This window comes from Hakea prostrata, unplaced genomic scaffold (genome assembly GCF_041222555.1).
Source record: "Hakea prostrata isolate BN-2017 unplaced genomic scaffold, UWA_Hpros_2 contig_31, whole genome shotgun sequence".
NCBI lineage: Eukaryota > Viridiplantae > Streptophyta > Magnoliopsida > Proteales > Proteaceae > Hakea > Hakea prostrata.
This window is the reverse complement of record NW_028291150.1, coordinates 356714-376525: the sequence shown is the minus strand read 5'-3', so window position 1 is coordinate 376525 and position 19812 is coordinate 356714. Positions and strand designations below refer to the sequence as shown.

The following is a 19812-nucleotide window of genomic DNA, read 5'->3' as shown; positions in this document are numbered from 1 at the left end:
AAATTGTCAAGGGATCACCATATAGTCAACTGCATCAACGCAACTCTTCCAATTACTATGAGAGAATGCATTATTACTTTACCATTAAGTTCTAATTTTTCACTCAGCAACTGTTTGGGTATGGAAAGCTTCCAACTCCTCTCGGCAATAAAGACTGTTGGAGGATTGAGAAAAACACCTCTTCCAGTGTACCTGCAGAAAACCAATAGTTACCGGAATCATATAGTTATACAGCGATAGTCACTTTGAAAATACAACTTCTTTCCTTTACTGTTTATTATTCTTACAATGATTTAGGGACCTAATTCTCGATGAAATACAAACACAGAAAGCTCCAACTAGAACTTCCTGTCCTATCATCCAATATTTCAGAAACTTGGAGCAAATCAACTTAACATTAAAAAACAACTCAGAACATATGCAACAGATTACTAACAGTTATGGAGCAACATAAAAATTGAAAAAATTAAAAAAGAGGAATATCAGCTCATGCGGTGAAGGATAATGCAACGAATATATCTAGTCATTCCCATGGGTAAACATTTCCACATGCTACATTGATAGGAGGATTCGTACCAGGGTTGTTGAAGGAAACCTGTATATGAAGACGGTGCTTGAGCTTCCATGGCACCCAAAGTATCACCATGATATGATCCACTAAGGGCTAGCACCTGGATAGAGAAAACAAGGATTAGCACTACCTGTTTTAACAGTTACCAGCAAACTGAGCAAATCCTCCATTCATACTGTCCAATCAGGTAAACCTTAAACCTTAAAATGAAAAATGAAAAATGAAAAATAAATAATAAAAAAAAATCTTATTACACATTAATTTTTTTAACCTGAAGTAGAAGGATCATCCCGATTTAAATTCAACATGTTAATCAATACAGACTTTCCCTTCCCAGAGAAGCCTACCAGCTATGTTAAATATTTCCATCCAGAGAGCAGTTTGTGAAGTGTGCTTCTTATCTACTATAGCAGCACCACAGCAACATAAAAAATTAGGATGATCACAAGGTCTAAGAACCCAAGGAGTTTGGAAAGAACTAAATTTCATTAAGAGATGCCACTGCCACAGCCAAAAATAAAAACCACAAAATTTTCCAGCAAGCCTTTCTCTTCTTCTAGTACTGAATAGAGTGAATGTAGCAAGAGGTCCGCTTAAAATGCTTAAAGAGTGTGCAGACTTCAGACTTTTTTCTTGATATAGTGTCATGTACGCACATACTTTATTTGAAGTATGTTTTAAATTTTTGGTTGTAAGAGTGAATGACGCAGGTAGTTATTTAGGTTGTATTCCTATTTAAATTCTAGTATACCCAATGAGGGAAATGGAAAATTACTAACTAATCTAGAGTTTATCTTGAGAGAGGATCGTCGGACTCCCAATTGTGCCAGGACACCTTGTGGCTTCATCCATGTAGCCCCAATTCATATCCTGTTTTCTCTCCCTATTGGATCTCTCCAATCTCTTTATTTTCATTAATCTATTTGTGCAAATAACAAATTGGCATGAGACAGGGGGCCCACATGCAATGGAGTAAGCTAGTGGCTAGAAGATTGGTGATGTTCAAGCAGAAATGTTTTCTGCGTTTGATGAAATCATGAAAAAGTTGGAAGCCTTGTCTAACAAATTTGAATATCCACCAATTGAAACCACCACAAAAGAGCACCCAGAGCCCCCAATAAAGAAGAAGATGAGGACAACAATGAAGACGAAGGAGAAGATTCCAAAGCAATGCAAATTAAGCATCACTTCCTTCAAAATGATACAAGTCCCACAATGAGCTCTTCCTCAGAGAGGACCATACCTACTCCGTCAATTGGGAGTTTACATATCTCCCATATCATGATCTAAGATCCTGATGGGGATTATTTGATTGTTATTTTTAATTTAGAAGCGTAATTGATTTTTATATATTTTTCTTGGGAGAATTTGATTTATATGTTAATTAGTGGTGTTAAGGACAAAACTAATTTTAGGGGAACGAATTTGTTATGTACACACATAGTTTGTTTTAAGCGGTACTAAATTATTAAGGTTCTGGCTAGTTACTAATAAAGTGGAAGTTGTTTTATGCGAGTCAGATATCGGCTAGTTATTTTAGTTCTTATTCCTATTTAAATCCTAGTGCATGTGACGAGAAGGAGACTGAAAACTGTTGATTAATCTAGAGCTTGTCTTCAGAGAGGATTATCGAGTGGCTCTCAATTGTGCTAGGATGTCCTAATGGCTTTGTCAATAAAGCCCCAAAACCCTATCCCATTTTCTTTCCCTTTATTTCTCTTCTATTTCCTTATTTTCTCTTTAGTTTATTTGTGCACATAATATATAGATTTTCTTTGAATAGAATGAAGAATATTCCATGACCTGCAGACTGTCGGTTCATTATATCTATAGGTATTGCTCTTGATCCGTTGATGCTTCAGCAATAGTTCTTGCTGACAATATCAAAATTAAGTGAACAATGTAGTAAAATTGCTTTACAAAGATGGAGCTGGCATATAACTTATATCGCAAGGACCTCACATACAAATTGAACATTTTCTTTTAAAAATAAATCATTCCTTAGAAAGAATGTTATATCCAGAAAATTATTTATAAATATAGCCCCCCCCCCCAGCCTGATATAGTATGTTAAACATCTATACTATGTAATTTATTTATCAATCATCATTAGGTGCATTGGCATCAGGAATTTTATGGATATCTCAACCATGATGCAATTGACGTCATAAGAAAGATTATCTGCTCTGTAAAGAAAACTGCGAAATCCCACCTAACCCCAACCTGGACACCCTGTTTGTTTTGGATGAAGAAGTGATGTGATTGGTGTTTGACCTTGAAGTTGGACTTGAGTTCAGTGTTGATAGCTTTGGAAGGTCCTAGGAAGTCGGGTCAGACCTTTCCCTGGAGATCCAAAATTCAGCAAGCTGGAAAAGGGGGACCCTTTGGTCGATCCTCCCTTGGTCCATACCATCGACCAAAGGAACTCTGGAAAACAGAATTGTCTAATTTTGGAAATTTTGGATTTTGGATCCCCTATATATTGCAACCTCGATCTAAACCTAAATATTTTGCCTCTCAACTGTTGGAGAACATGGGAAGGACCCTGGAGCCTCCTCCTCAAGCCAATGAAGATCCCCAAGCATTCAACCAAGGATCCCCTTTTGTTTACTCTTCTTCAAGGTTAGTATTCAATCTCCTTCGTCTCTGATCTACTCTCTCTACTGTTTTCTCTTGTTGTTTTGATTATAAGGAAGGTATTACACTACTGTAATGACCCAACCTCTGATCTCCTTAGTCTTAGAGTGAACCCTCATTCACTTTATGTTCTACCTTGAAGCCATATGGTGTTTCTCCATGTATTTGATCTAAAATTGATAGCATGATCTACCCTTACTGTAGTTTTCTATTCTAATATGTGTTCGACTTGTTTCTTTTTAGTTTTCAATGCCTGATCCACTGTTTTCCATCATTTTGAATGAGTCCCCTTTCATTCTAGCATTTCCGTGATGATCCGCAGTTTTAACCTAATAAGGGTTTTATTAGAATTCTATTCCATTGACCTTGTTAGATGATTAGACCTTCATAAATAGTCTTAGTATATTGTTTTAGAATTTTCCTATTAATTTCGGAGTGTTTCGATGTGTTTCGGCGAGTTTCCTTTCAAAAATTGGAGATTTTGTCCGTACACTGTATGCTTGGTCAATCATCTTGGTCGATACCATAGACCAAGGACCATCGACCAAGCAAGTTGCTGACAGCAGAATTCCCTGTTTTGTCTCCGTTTCGACTCCGATCTTTTGGATTTGCTTCTTATGCTCTATACATGTTTGTTTAAGCTTGTTTAGGTGATTTCGAATTTGTTCTTTGATCTCTCACTTGAAGGTTATAGATTCGAAATTCGATGTGAGTATGTTCACTCACAATACGCATATTTACATGCTTGATGTGTTATGATTCGAATGCATGATTTACTACTATTGTTTCACTTTCTTAACATTGTATTATTTTTGTAATTACAGTAGCGTGTTCATATTGTGATTTACATTCTATTATTGATTATGAATGATGTGAATGTGATTTGGTCTATGATGCGATATGTATGGAATCATGATATGGTGTGAATGCCTAGGTTGTAGTTGTGGAATGGGGAATGCCCTTTTGGTGTTTCTGTCTTTGGACACCAGTGGAGGTGGTATGGGACAATTTCCTATGGTGCACCTTGGTGCTTTCCCTGACTACTAGTTGACATACCTAGGATTAGTCTAGAAGTGTTTGGCTAGGATTTACCCTGTCATATCTAACCCTATCGGAAGGGGAATTTAGACCGAGTGATCCGTGACAGCAATGGGGATTCGTGGGCACTTAAGACCGATAACCAACCCGTAAGAGGACATGAATCACATTGTGGGGGCCATTCATTGGTAGGGTTGCAGTAATAGACTTGGGCTCATGGGCTCTCAAGACTGGTAACCAACCCGTGAGAGGACATCAGAGCTTCCCGTTTACTATTTATGGATGACCAATAGGATTAAGAGTGTACGAGCCGGGAAGGAGACGGTGACTCTAGGGGGAAAGATATCGGAAAGGATCGTGGGAAGCGAGGAATAGACGTATCTAACCCTAAGTAGATGTGACTCAGTAGATGACTTGCATTAGGCTAAGATTAACCTTGAACACGTGCCAATACTCAGACCAATGGTGATGTAACAGAATGGTGACCTAAACCCCAGCCATAGAATGTCCAAGAAGGATGCAGGACCCAATACCAACGGAGAACCCAAGATACTGGGAAGGTTGAGGGAGAGCGATTTGAGACCTACCCAGAGGAGTATGGTGCTATGACTTAAAGCGTGTCTACCATTAGAGACCAGCATATTTAGAGTTAAAAGCTTATTTGCATTCATTGTCTCATGTCATTGCATTTATGCTTGATTTGAATTGGGCGTAAATGACTGTTGTGATTGAACTACTTGCTAAGTTCTTTTAAGCTTACCCTTCGGGGGACATGTTTTTTGATGCTTTTGCAGGAGCGGAAGAGAACCCGTGCTTTGGTACGAAGGACCCTTCCCTATATGGTTCAACTTCGAAAATCATTGGAGAAGGTCATGAACACTGGTGTGACCAGTACACAGGTTTGGACTACATTGACAGCTCCTATTGATAGCAGCCGGCATCTTCTTGTTTGCTGATGGGATCGTGAGCTAGAAGCTAACTCGAAGTTACAAGAGCACAACCCTAAGGTGAAGAAGATGAAGAGTGAAGAAGAAGAAGAGTCGACGGAAGATGTTGATTAGTTTACTCTTGTTCTTCTAGATTTTGTTTTGAATTGTAATAGCTTTAAACTTTGCTTTATATTTTCGATCTACCTTCCATGTTTGTTGTGGGGTATATTTCCGCTATACTCTACAATTATCTTTTAATTGGTATCTTGTTTTCCGCACTCTGATATTCTTTTGTGATCCTTTTGTTATCCTTTCTTGATTATTATTATTAAGTTACTTGTATACAATGATTTGCTCTTGCTTTTGATTATGTTATTGTGCTAAATGGATATGATCGTTCCTAAACTTGATCTTCTGGGCTGTGGATCACACACTCATGTATTCTAGATAGGGTACCGGCTGGGTGGATGTGACAGAAACTGTAAAACCTCAGAAAAATAAGTTTGCACAACAACATTTGCTGGTGATTCTTACGATGCGACAATCGATAATGGATATATGCCCACTTGTAACCAGCTATTTACATCTTCCATAGATTTTGGTCTGTCATAATCAACAAAAGGATTTGTTAACAGAATCACAAAGACACAAGTAACTAGTACATTTGAAGCTCCTCATCCCTAAGAAAGGTAAGTTAAAGCTTTCAATGTTTTCGATAACACTAATTGTGTGGCCAAACGCATCTATAAAGATAGTGATGGCAGCACCGAAATTTCACACACTAACTAGAATAGCTTCTGTGAGAGAGAGATCCTTTAATTTTCTTTTCATAATTAAGTATCTCTCATTCTGCAATTCATCAGTTTAGTGAAACAAAAAACACGAGTAATCTTTTTCAACTAAACCCATGAAGAGGGATCTGTGACATCTCTCTTCAGTAGTTTCCCATTTACACATTTTCTGTTGTTGAGGTGAATCTGCTTTTGTTTACAAGGATCTTCAGAAGATTGTGTTTAAGCAACCAATTTCCATCATGTTACTTTGTGGATCTGTCTCACCTAAAATATATTTCAAGTCATGGTTTGGATTCTACGATAAAATTTTCCTTCCCCTTAATCAAAAACCATTAAACAGAAGCCTTCTATTTTGGATTAAAATAGGGAAACACACACATACCTCCCCTTTGGGATCATGTATCTAAAAAACAGTATTTTATGGTTACTCATAACAACACTTCCCCAAAAAATTAGCAATTGCACCACTAAAGATGTCTGAACGAACTAAATGTTGACCAAATTGTCTTCCGTTGAAAGGGTAGAATGACATTATTGTCTTCTTCTGAAGCTACTGCCCTCAATATACCATTTCATCACGCCCTTCAACCAAACCCCACTTCACCACTGCAATACATCTTCTCCTTCTTGTAAACCTGTCGACTCACAAAATGCAACTGCCAGTGCTATTGCAGCTCCACCATCACTACCGCTAGCAATACTGCCGACACATACCCTTTCTTGCTGCCAACACCAATCAGCACATTTAATCCCCTTCCTATATGCCCTCCTACAACAGACTTCATGGGAATATGCTACAACAAGAGCAGCAACTCTAGAGAGTGTTTCTAGAGAAGGGTCACTTTGCCAGAGAGTGCCCTCAAAGAAGAGGAGATGATGTCGTTGAAACTCACCAACAAACTCCTGACAAAGAAGCCCTTTTCCCACCACATGAAGCAGCTCTACAAGACTTCTTTGACAAGGAGCAGCACTTGGACAACTACCAGGATCTTAATGAAGTAATGGAAGAAAAAGAGTTGCTGCCCATGCCCATTAAAATGACATCAGAAGAACCTGAAAGAGACCACAAGGCTAAAACAGTGAAAGACCAGAAGGAGACCCTAGCCCTTGATGACAAGGTCATAACAGTTGAAGAAGATGCCACCAAAGAGTACAAAGAGATGGTCAAAGCGACAACACAAGTTGGAGATATGCCTAAAGTAGTATTTCTCAATCAGAAGTTCACATGCCCTTGATATTGAAGATAATGAGTTGCTGCCCACAAATTACAGAGCAACGCCAGCACCTTTTCCATGCGACACTGACTCTACCCCTGGTCTTGAAGAGTTTCTTGGAGGAACCACGGCAGGCAATGACCAAGCAAGCAAGGCTAACACTGTAAAAGAGAAGGAAATAATTGAGAGCACTCCCCTAGAGTCCTTTAAAGTACAAGATGCTGTCTTTGAAGAAATTACGTACGGAGATGGCACTACAAGAGTCCATGAAGGAATAGCCAAGATAGTAATACTGACAGAATTGGTGGAAAAAGAAAACTCCAGGGGCATAGCTAATGACTTTGAGCTTGAACACGTTGACTTCATCATGCCCCCTTGGATCTTCAGGAGGAATATGCCCCCAGACTTGAAGATTTTGTCCCTACTGTTCCTACTTTGCCAGATAGGAATGGTGCTAGCAGCAACACCCCCCACTGCAAGATGCAAGGATGAGTTTACACTGAAGATCTCCAGAGAACTGATCCAGAACCACATGATAGGAACATTCATCAGGAGATGAATGCTTTCAAGAAGGGAAGAATTGATACAAACCAAATCTAGGACCACCCAATGAGAGCCCAAATGATTTACCAGCACCCTACAGCCCTACCAGCAACCCCCGTAATTTCGCCAAGTATAGAGGTATTTTGGTAATTTGCCATTTTTTGGGTTGAGTCCACTTAGGATCTAGTTGGGTCCAACATGTTAGTAGGACAGTAGATCTATTTTTATTTTGCAATTACATCATTATTTTGCAAGTCATTGAAGAGTCCATGTCAACGTTGGATTCCTAGTTTGTGAAGAAGACCATCCATTAGGGTTGTCCTAGTCCTTGCAAGGAACCAAAATCTACTTTTAGAATTCAAATTGGAACTCCGTAGAGTTAGTTATGAAGGTTCCTTGTATGAGTCAAAGTACTAAGAGTCTTATCTTGAATTGGTTTGCAAGAGTCCATGTCAGTCTAATTTTAGGAAGTTGAGTCCCCTTATTTTTACCTTCTAGTAGGCTATAAATAAGCCACAATAGAATGTAACAATCGGTGTTGAGTTATTGAATAAAATCTGAGATTGAAGAGTGAGTTGTGGGTTCCTAAGAGGAATCCCACAGCTGTGAGTGTGATATAATTCTGCAAATTGCTTCAAGTTTCCATCCTTATCCAAGCTTCAGCAGCAACCTAACTCAAGCAACTACAGCAGCTCAAGCTTCCCTATTCTAGTAAGTCTAAACCAGCACCTCCCCTACCCCCTTCTCCCTTCCTATCCCCACTCAACCCTTCCCCATCCCTTCTTCCCTACGGCAGCCAGCTCCCCTCCCCTCTTAACTCACTAATCCCCAGTCCAATAATACCTTTCCATTCCCCTCTAGTAGGATCACACCTAGCCCCTAAACCCATCCCTACTCTTATTTTTCATCAAAAGACCGAAACCCTAATATTTCTACATTCCAGCACTTCAACTTCACTAAAATTCTACAATTGTATCTTCAACCTCTAGGCCTAAACCTAATCCAACCTAAACCGTCAACTAAAACCCAAAGCAACTTAAGAATAGCATCTCCTACACCTACTCTACTTCCCCTTCCAAATCTTTGTTAGAAATCAAACTCATAAGAATCAAACCTGTTGTTGAAGACGAAGAAGAAGAAGAAGAACCAGCAGTAGCCTGCAATTCAAGATCAACTTCCTGGAATCATAGGCTAGTCTTATTTATAGATACCAAATCCAATTACAACTTGAGAGACAAGTATCATTGTCCTCTAAAGAAAAGGAAACAAAATTTACAACTTGTGGACAGAATAACTAAAATAAAATTTTGCCCAAAATAGAAAGAACAGAAAAGGAAAGTATGAAAATAGAAACTAAGTAACTCTTAACTCTTCAAAACTTGTACACCAAGGATCATTCTCCAAAAATAAAAACTTAATAACTTGAGCACCAACCTCCTGCCCCAAGTCTTGCACACCAAGGCAGCAGTCTCAAAGCTTGCGCACGAAGGCTGCACAAGTCTCAAAACTCCCCCTCAAGTTAGAGCATACAAGTCTCCCATGCCCAACTCGCAACAGATAAACTGAAAACTAGGTCTAAACAAAGCTTTAGTGAACACGTCAACTAGCTGATAAGTAGAACCCACAAAGGTGTCCCAATAAATTTTCTTCTTAACCGCATCACAAACAAAATGACAATCTACCTCCGTATGCTTTGTCCTCTCATGGAACACTGGGTTACTAGCAATATAAATAGCAGCTTGATTATCACAAAAAATCCTCATGGGGGCAAAGATTGGAAACCCCATCTCCTTTAAGAAGGAAAGAAACCACATCAACTTTGCAGCCGCGTGGGCCACAGTTCTATATTCTGCTTCTACGCTAGATTCCCACCAAGGAAGGTACAATAACCTGTAATAGACCGATGATCAACTACAGTCATGCCCAATCCATATCAGAAAAAGCAATCAAATCCATACTTCGATTTGGTCGATAAGTCCTTTACCAAGAGCACTTTTAAGATACTGAAGTACCCTCATCGCCACATCCCAATGAGCCTTTTAGGGGATTGCATAAACTAAACACACCTACAGAATTGGAAATATAAAGCCGTGTAACTATGAGATAGATAAGCTTCCAATAAGACTATTGTAGCTGTTGGTTATATCTAAATGGGAAAGCATTACATTTAGATTTATCAATCCATAAGGAGAATGATCGAATCTTACCTGGATACGCTAATCCCAAAATAGAAAAATGCAGTGGAAGAAAAAAAAAGGATCCACGTAGTCGTTCCTCCACAAATCCGTCACTGGCATATCCTTAATCTTGTGGAAAGAGAATACAGTCCATAACCCAAATACCTTTGAGGATTAATTGATCAAAAATGTGAGATCGAATCAAGGAAGAAGAAGACTCCAAAGACCTATGTTTATTCCTTTCGTTCTTGCGTTTCTTGGAGAGAGAGAGAGTGTGTGTCCCACGAATCTAGTATCACTTGTGAAAACGGTTACCAATATATCATCATCTATCATAACAGTGCAATTACGCAATTCCATAATTGCCCTTGGGCATAATTAAAATTCCCAACATGTATATCATAGTGTGTCCCAGACACACATGTATATCCCAGATATACTCATTTTGATCTCTTTACTGTGTATCCCAAATACATGGACCACTTGTGTCCTAGACACCAACATCCACAAGTCATACTGGTAAATGGGTCATGCGCTGGAGATATACCTGCACTCATCAGCCCCAAACTAGAAACCTTCTCAGAAGGCCAGAATGGCAACATCACTTAAAGAAACACATCAAATAATCATCAGTATACCAATGTCCTGGGTTTGTTCAAACTGAGCCGACAAAAGGTATCTTGATCCCTCTGAGAGATCACCTTCTTGTCCTTAAAATGTCTGCTACTGTAACTAATATAGTTGGCGCTAGCAAACACTTTTAGGGTGCAGTTGAATCAAACCTTCCTTTTCCCCTGGATCACCACTTCACTTGGAATTGAGTCATTTCTCAGTAATGTCCCATTATATCGAATCAATCATGACCATAAGTAACATCCCAAAGTAGCCACATCAACCCCTCATTCTATGATGTTGTCAAGAGTCACTATGAACATTAATAGACTACAAAAGTCCTGGACTCACACAATGAAAGGAGCAGGGATCCATCCTCTCATTTCCAATGGTCGCTAAGCAGACGTAGTATGATTTACATGCTATGGTGGAGCATTCTATACACAATAGAACGTATGTCCCTCCCAACACCATACAGTTCTTAGTCTAGTCAAACCACTTGCGCCTAACCTAAGTTCTTTATTGTCGCTACCCCAACACCACATACAGTTCTCGCACCTGGCTTCTTTAGGCAACATGAATAGTGGGAACATTCATGTTGATTCTCTTCACTATAGAGAATCTCATCTTGATTCGAAAATCAAGGTGACAACATAACTATGAATCGACCTACACAAGGTCATTCACAATCCGTCTCATTTCCGCTCGCTACAAAAGAGCCAGAGGTGAATGCTTGTGTGAGTGAACCATTCTTATGACTATTGACATATCCCGTTTTATGCTAAAGAACATAATAACACAGAAAGTCAAAAGAAAGGTTGGAATGAACTCATATAACACAATAATAAGTTTCAAAACATAAATAAGTCACATTTTACACAAGCCCAAGGACATTGTATAAGAAATGAAAACATCCTTGGCTATAGGTTTGGTAAGAGGGTCAGCTACCATTTAACTAGTAAATATGTGCTTAAGTACACTTTCTTCCTTGTAGTAGTGTCTCTAACAAAATGATATATCATTTGTGTATGTTTGGTCTTCCCATAATATTTGGGGTCCTTGACATAACTAAGAGTTGTCGTACTATCACAAAAGACAAGGGCAAGCTCTTTGGATGTCAACACAAATCCAGTATGTCGTAGGAAACTCCTCAACTAGACAGCCTCCTACACTGCAGCTGAGCATCCACATACTCTGCTTTCATGGTCGAGTGCTATACAAGTATGCTTCTTGCTACACCACATATGGCCCTGCCATTCAGCAAGAAAGGAAATCCAGAGGTTGATTTGAGCTCATCAATGTCTCCAGCTTAGTCGGCATCGCTATAGCCAACGGCATCGCTATAGCCAACTAACCGCAAATCCGATCCTTGGTAACACAGCATGTAGTTACTCGTTCATCTGAGATATCTCAATTCTCAATATCATCTTGACTGCTTTTTAGTGCTTTATGCTTGGGTTTGATTGGTACCGACTAAACAAATACTCGGCCTAGTACACATCATAGTGTACATAAGGCTACCCACAACATTGGAATATAAAACTCTTTCCATCTTGGTTTTCTCCTATGGAGTGAGTCTTAAGACCCATGTCAAGGCTCAAATGCAAACCCTTCTCCACTGAAGTAGGGGTGCAAGTTTGGCCCTGGTGGCCCTGACTACCCTAAGCCTACCCTAAGCCCGAATAGGGCTTGGGCTAAAGATTTTGGCCCTAAGGGCGGGTTAGGGCCAAAATATTCTGGCCCTGAACTAGGGCCAAGGGCGGGCCTGGGATTACTCTTTGGCCCACCCAACCCATCCCGGCCCGTCCCTGATTTTGGCCCTAATCTTGGCCCTGATTTTGGCCCTGATTCTGACCCTGATCTTGGCCCTAATATTGGCCTTGATTCTGGCCCTGATCTTGGCCATAATCTTGGCCTTGATCTAGGCCCATGATTTTGGCCCTGATTTGAGTCTAGACCCTCCACCCATATGAAGAGGAATTAATTATAATCCACATGGGTGAATATTTGACACCAGTCAAATTTTAAAAACATGATCATGTTTTGTAAAAAAATTAATAAAAATAAATTATATCTTCATTACCAATGTAGTAAGCATCCACCTGATTTTGGCCCGATCCTGACCCTAATTTTGGCTTTAGTCTTAATGTTAATTTGACCATGATTATGTATTAGATTTTTACCCTAATCTTCACATTAACATTGATATAACTATAAGTCTCGACTTTGACCTTCAGTCATTTTGATAATATTAGACTATGAGTTTACTTTTTATATTATTTTTAAGATAATTTTTATTTTTTGAATTAAGTTATTTTTAGTTCCAAAAAATCATTGATTTTTCTTTTTTTTACTAAGGCGAGATAATATATTATAAATAATAAAAGCTAGTATATAGAGAATTACTATCTAACAAATCTACACCCCAACTTCTCATCATGAATATTGACATCTTTCTTTTGCCTCCAATGTGATATTTCAAGAGGGAGAAATAAAAAAAAAAAAAAAACTTATTAAGTACATAGCTATGTTTATAACTAAAATATAATTTTTTTTAACCACGAAAAAAATATCAATACTAAATTATCGTTGATTTACTTGTTAACAAAGTTTTGAATATGACTTTTTTTTTTTTTTTTTTGCTGTTGTTAAATAAGGATATCAATGGGAGGGGTTTTCAATTTTCATCACCAAAGTAATGGAGAGATTTTCAATTTCCATCATCAAAGCAATGAGAGACTTTTAGAGATCAATATAGAATTATGGAGTATGAATTTATTTATGTTTAAAGCAACACTATCAACTTATTGACTATTTTATCATTTTGTATGAGCTTGAATCATTTTATATTTCTATGAATTTTATTTTTAGTTTACTTATGATACTTTTATTTTTTTATTATTATTATTTTTTTTATGAATTTATATTTGTTATTTTAGGTCCAAGAATATGACCAATTAAGGCTAGGGCCAAGATAGGGTCAATCAGGGCCAGGGACAAGTCTAATTAGGGTTAGGGCCAATTAGGGCCCGGGACAAGGTCAATTAGGGCTAATCAGGGCCAATCAGGGCTAGGGACAGGGCCAATCAGGGTTAATTCGGGTCAGGGCCAGGGCCAGGGCCAATTAGGGCCAATCAGGGACAACCCATTCCAACCCGGCCCAATTAGGGCCAATTAGGGCGGGAATGGGCTTGGCCTGTTAGGTCTTAGGGCCAAGGACAATGATCCTTGGCCCTGAACTAGGGTCAGGGCGGGAATGGGCTCAGATTAGAACATATAGGGCTGGGCTTGGGATTACAAAAGCCCAGCCCAGCCCGGCCCAGTTGCAGCCCTACACTGAAGTATCTATTGGTTTGCAGTTGTGCGTCTCATATCTCTTCAAGACACTGTCAATATAGGTCTCTTGAGATAAACCCAGTAATCTCTTTTGCCTATTTCTAACAATCTTGACACCAAGCACATAGCTTGCTTCACCCATGTCCTTTATCAAATACGGAGGACAACCATTTCTTAATGATTTTCAATAGCTCTTTGCTATTGCTAGCCATGAGTATGTCATCTACATACAGTGTCAGAATGACATAATTACCATCGGATCTCTTGGTGTAAACACAATGGTCTTCCTCGAGCATGGAAAAACCATTTTACATCATAGGTTGGTGGAAGAGCACATTCCACTGTCTAGATGCTTGCTTTAAGCCATATATGGACTTCTTGAGCTTCCACACTTTGTGCTCTAGTCCATTAGCTTCAAAGCCTTGAGGTTGATCCATATAGATCTCTTCTTCGAGTTCCCCATTGAGAAAAGCAGTCTTTACATCCATCTGGTAAAGCTCCAAGTCCATCTGAGCAAAAAATGAGGTAGATGGAGGCAAACCTAACAACAAGGAAAAGTTCTCCTCATAATCAACGCTCTCTTTTTGGGTGTAGCCCATAGCTACCAGATGAGCCTTGAATCTCTCAATAGATCCATCCACCTTTCTCTAGATCTTGAGAATACACTTGTTCCCAATTGTCTTTCGGCCCGAAGGTAAGTCAACCATGTTCAAGACATGGTTAACACTCATCGACTCCAACTCTTCCTCTATAGCTTTCAGCCATTCCTTCAGTTCTCGCAAAAGCTTCATGCACACTCTTTGGTTCTTGCTCATCGATTGGAATCATCTCAGTTGCCTCACAGTCAATTTCTTCAGGAGCTACCATGTAGGTTTCATCCTCTATGTCGAAACGTCAACGAGGAACTAGCCTGCACTCACTATGGCGCAAGTGCATGTTAGATTGCTCACCCTCTAAGGGAGCTATCACATCTGTACTCCCACTCCAACTAGGATCTTCTGAGATAAATGAGAGACAAGCACATAATAGGAAATAGGGTAAACAACAATGGAATGTAGAGTGCAAGTACATGTACCTTTCCTCAGGGCAATTGGCATCCGAAGTTTGACGAGGGTCTCCACTGGAAGAATCCACTGGTGGAGAGGGTGAAGATGGAACCATAGTGGGACTAACAACAGCATCCATTGGAGGAGAAATGCCAGTGTCACTATGAGGAACTGTACTATCTACAAAACGATCTGCCAACTTACACTTTCATTGATAGACCTATAGAGGAGCATTGTCTGTCGATGGAACTAAACATGGAATGGGAGGAGCATCATCCATAACAAAGATGGATATAATCATAGAAGAAAATTCGACCGAAATTGTCAAAATTTCGGTCGAAATGTCTGCATTTTTAAAAAACTAAACGAAATTTCAATTATTTCGGAAAAGTGTCAAATTTCGACCGAAATTTCAGAGATTTCGACCATTTCGACCAAAATTTCGACATATCAGCATTCCAACTTGTTTTTCCTTAGTTTTTGTTGATTTTTATCCCATTTTCACCTAATTTTCACTACTCCTTTGCCTTCAAACACCACTTTTGCTCATTTTTTGCCTCCAAACACCTCCTAAGCCACAACAGCTACAAAGGAAACTCCAGCAACAATAAAATGTGAAGCATGAGCCACACCCAACAGTTCCAAACTTCCCCTTTTTTTATTTTTGTTTTGTTCATGCCTTAAATGATCTTGTATTGCCTTGAATTAATATATGTTTAGCCTAAGACTATGATCTATAATTGTGTTTTGTTAAACTTATCTATTTATTATTTGCTACCATTTTTTCATTTTTTATTTTAATAATTATTTTCTAAAATTATGTATTTTTATTTTATGTATATATGATATATAGGCTTTAGCTTTATATATTTGAGACACCATCACTTGATCTAGTCGGTCATTTTATTTTGTCGACTTGTTGTATATATAACCATTCTACCAAACAATTCATGTATGTTGTTGATTCTATGCATGTATGCAATACAGTTTGCACTTGTCGGAACCAGTCATTTGTTAGTATACTTGAATGATAAATTTTCAATAGTTTTGTTTTTTACAAAATACTAGTTCCATTGTGTTTATTATGCTTGAAATAGGTAGTATACAAGAATCCAAATCATTTTGAGTCCATATGAGGCCCGAAATTGAAGTTCCAATTTTCAGAAAAAAAAGTGTCCAGTTTCAATCGAAATTTCAACCGAAACGTCGAAATTTCGGCCTTTTGCAAGGTCAAAATTCCTGTTTCGGTCGAAATTTCTTCCTTGGATATAATAATACAGGGTATCTTCAAAAAAAGTCACATCAGCACTTACAAACCGTTTATGCTGAATAGGATCATAGCACCGAAAACCTTTTTGGATACTTGAGTACCCAAGAAAAATGCACCTTATAGACCGAGGAGAAAGCTTATCCGCAGTATGGGGTATGTGAAAAAACAAACACTTTAAGAGGTACTAAAAATGGATCTCCATTAGGAAAAACAATTGAAATAAGAGTTTGGTTAGAAAGCATGGCCAAAGGCATTAAATTGATCAAATGACAAGCAGTCAAAAGACTATCACACCAATAATTCTTAGGCATATTCATATGAAGTAGAAGTGCCTGTGCAACCTCTAAGAGGTGGCGATTCTTGCGTTCAAACACTCTGTTTCTTTAGGAGAGAAGGAACAGCTAGTTTGATGAATCATACCAATGGAACCACAAAAGCAAGATATACCATTTTGCACATATTCTAAAGCATTACCGGATCAAAACACTTTAATAGGCAATAAAAATTGTGTCTTTGTTTCATGCAGAAAATTTTTAAATATAGATAAGAACTTAATGCAATTCATTAAAAGGTGCAACCACGTGAGATGGGAAAAGTCGTCCACAAAAGTCACAAAATACCGAAAGCCATGCCTATTACTGACTCAGCAAGGACCCCAAATATCAGAGTGAACTAAAGAAAATAAAGATTCACTGCGAAGGACAAAGCTAGGAGGATAGGTGGGACGATGATGCTTCCCTAACTCACACGCATCACAATTTAATTTCAACACACACCTAAATGGTGGAAATAAAATTTTCAACCTAGCTAAAGAAAGATGGCCCTAAGCAACAATGCCACTAAAAGGCATCTACAGGAAGAGCCACAATCAGGGCAGCATGCTCTGGATAGTAAAGTCCATTCCGTCCACTCCCTTCACCAATCATCTTCCTCATGTGAATATCTTGAAAAACAAAAGAGGTAGGAGTAAAGGTTACGGAGCATTTTAAAGCTTTAGTCAACTGGCTGACAGATAATAAATTAAAGGGAAAATGAGCAACATGCAAAACAGATGATAATGTAAGAGAGGGTGTGGGAGAGACACTTCCAAAACCTAAAATAGGAATGGAAGTCCCATTAGCTATAACAACAGAACTATTCATAGTAGATTTAGAAAATGAACTAAAAAGGAATGACTTACCAGTTATATGGGGTGAAGCCCCTGAATGGATGATCCAAGGGGTGGATGAAGAAATAATGTCGTGTTACATGCATGAGAAAGGGTAGCGGCAAAAGTACCAATGGAAGTGGAAGCAACGGTTTCAATATTTTGTAGGCGACATAGGATTTGGCTCATATCATCTCGTCAAGTCTTAAATAGTTCCCTAGAAGAAGATCCAAAAACATTATCATTAGATGTTACTATTTTGGTACCACCATCAAATACTGATCGGCAAACTACTTGGCCATTCTAGCTTCCCATGCTTAGCCCAACAAGCCTCTACCAAGTGTTTCATTTTACCACAATGAGTACACAGGCGTGATGACTTATTTGACTGTTGGACACCACGACCACCAGATGATCTACTAACTCCCCTTGAACCACGGCCACGGCCCCTGCCCCGAGTAGAAGTAAAAGCAGAACTCTCTCCTTTGGAATTATTTCCAAGAGAATTATTTTCTGGCAAAGCAATCCATTAGAGTCTAGAGTATGCATTATTGAGATTGGAGACATGCTCACCAACTAAGAAATGTCCTTTAACGACCTTTAGTTCAGGATTTACATCTACAATAAACTTAGACCCAAAAAAGTCATTCCTCTGGGCCCTAAGCTTCTATATATTAGTAATGGGGGTTGAAAAACATTCAACTCCTCTATCATATGCCTTTGAAGGAATTGTAATAATCCCTATAGAGATTCGTCAGCCGGCTAAAACTGAAATAATTTTTCATAAATACTATAAATACAAGTCATATTTTTGGCTTGGGCATATGTTTCTTACAAATCATCCATATTCCCTTAGTAGTCTTGTGGAACATAACATTGGCCACTATGTTAGGTGTTATGTTCCGTACTATTCCACATCCAGATCTTGATGATAGCATCATTTGGGCCAAAGTAGAGTAGGTTTTATCAATCTTGACCGGGGGGGGGGGGGGTAGTCTCAATAAATTTAATCTTACCTTTTGCAAGAACATAGACACGATCAGCTTGGACCAAAAAGATAGTTGGAACTACCTTTTAATTCGATAGAAATAGTCTGAACATTCACGTGATCTCCTAAAGGTCCCTTGGAGTAAGCAATATTCATAGTAGAATCACTAGTAATGGAAGACATGAAAAACTAAAGTAGGAATCACACAAACTGTAGAATAGAAGCATGAAACAGCAGCCAGATTAATAAAAGTTTCTGCAGAACGAAGAAGCAAAAGGAGTACCAAAATTCTGCAGAACGCAGAAACAATAAGGGGTGAGAAAGGGGTAAATAGATCTGAATATGATCCAAGTTTTGGGATCTTCAGTACAGTTAATAGGTAGGGAAGATCAGTTAGCATAAAAACCTGATCTAATCAGCGCATCACTTGCAGCAGAAGGTGCACTAAGGAAATGAATGCAGAAATCTGTCTCGGAAGAACCGAAGAACACAATTGGGAGAGATCTGATTTGATTAAAAGAGCTATAATACCATGTTGAAATCAAGCTCTTAAAATCAAACCAGTTGCTAAATCGAAGGAGAAGACAAGATAGAAGAAGAAGAAGAAAGGAGAAGAACCAGCTGTAGCCTGGGATTTTAGATCAACTTCCTAGAACTTGAGGACGAGTATTATTGTCCTCTAAAAAAGGATAGAATAAACTAACACAGAATTCTGCCCAAAATAGAAAAAACAGAAAAGAGAATTATGAAAATAATAATAAACCGAAAATAGAAACTAAGTAATTCTAACTCTTCAAAACTTGTACACCAAGGATCCTTCTCCAAAAATAGAAACTTAATACCTTGAGCACCAAGCCTGTTGCCCCAAGTCTTGAGCACCAAGGCAACAGCCTCAAAGCTTGCACACCAAGTCTGCCCAAGTCTCAACAATCCTAATTCTAGTTGATCCAACTCCAAGTAGGAAACCTTGATTTAAACCCTAAATTTATTCAACCTAATGAAATTATAAAATATAAATGAGTCGGTAGGGTTCGGAGTAATTGAACTAAAACCCACCATACAACTGAAGAAAAAAAACATAATTGAACTATTCTGAATGCAATAAACTTATTTCAGAACAGGATGACTTCTCTAAACTTCCAAATTTCGGCCAAAACCAAAGGACACGTATGACACCTTAAAATGCTTCAGTTATATATAGATTATTTGAACTGCTCTGCAAGCTGAAAGGCAAACCGATGCAAACAAAATTGAATGCAAGCACAAGTAAACACATGGAGAAACACGCATTGACCAGCATCCCAAATAACAAATACACACAAAAGTGCAACTTAGCAAGCAAGTTGAGGGAAAGAACTATATAACATGATGAATAACTATTCATCAACAGATATATCATATAGATATCACATTGAAGTGAAAGCATGTCATAAAATATGGCATATAGAAAGTAGCTTTTAGTTTTAGACATGCAAGCTGTCAGCCATATTGAAATATTTGCCGAATGAAC

The 19812-nt window shown here is 38.5% G+C and overlaps 1 protein-coding gene across 1 annotated transcript in view; it reads right to left on the bottom strand.

Annotated features, from left to right (window-relative positions):
• The window catches only part of LOC148999166 (bifunctional dethiobiotin synthetase/7,8-diamino-pelargonic acid aminotransferase, mitochondrial-like), a gene marked incomplete at its 3' end in the record, with an annotated part of 64783 nt that overhangs the window by 15824 nt on the left and 29147 nt on the right, over nucleotides 1–19812 (bottom strand). The window contains 2 exon segments of the mRNA XM_089141416.1: nucleotides 83–192; nucleotides 577–671. Coding sequence (XP_088997542.1) covers nucleotides 83–192; nucleotides 577–671 — 205 coding nt within the window.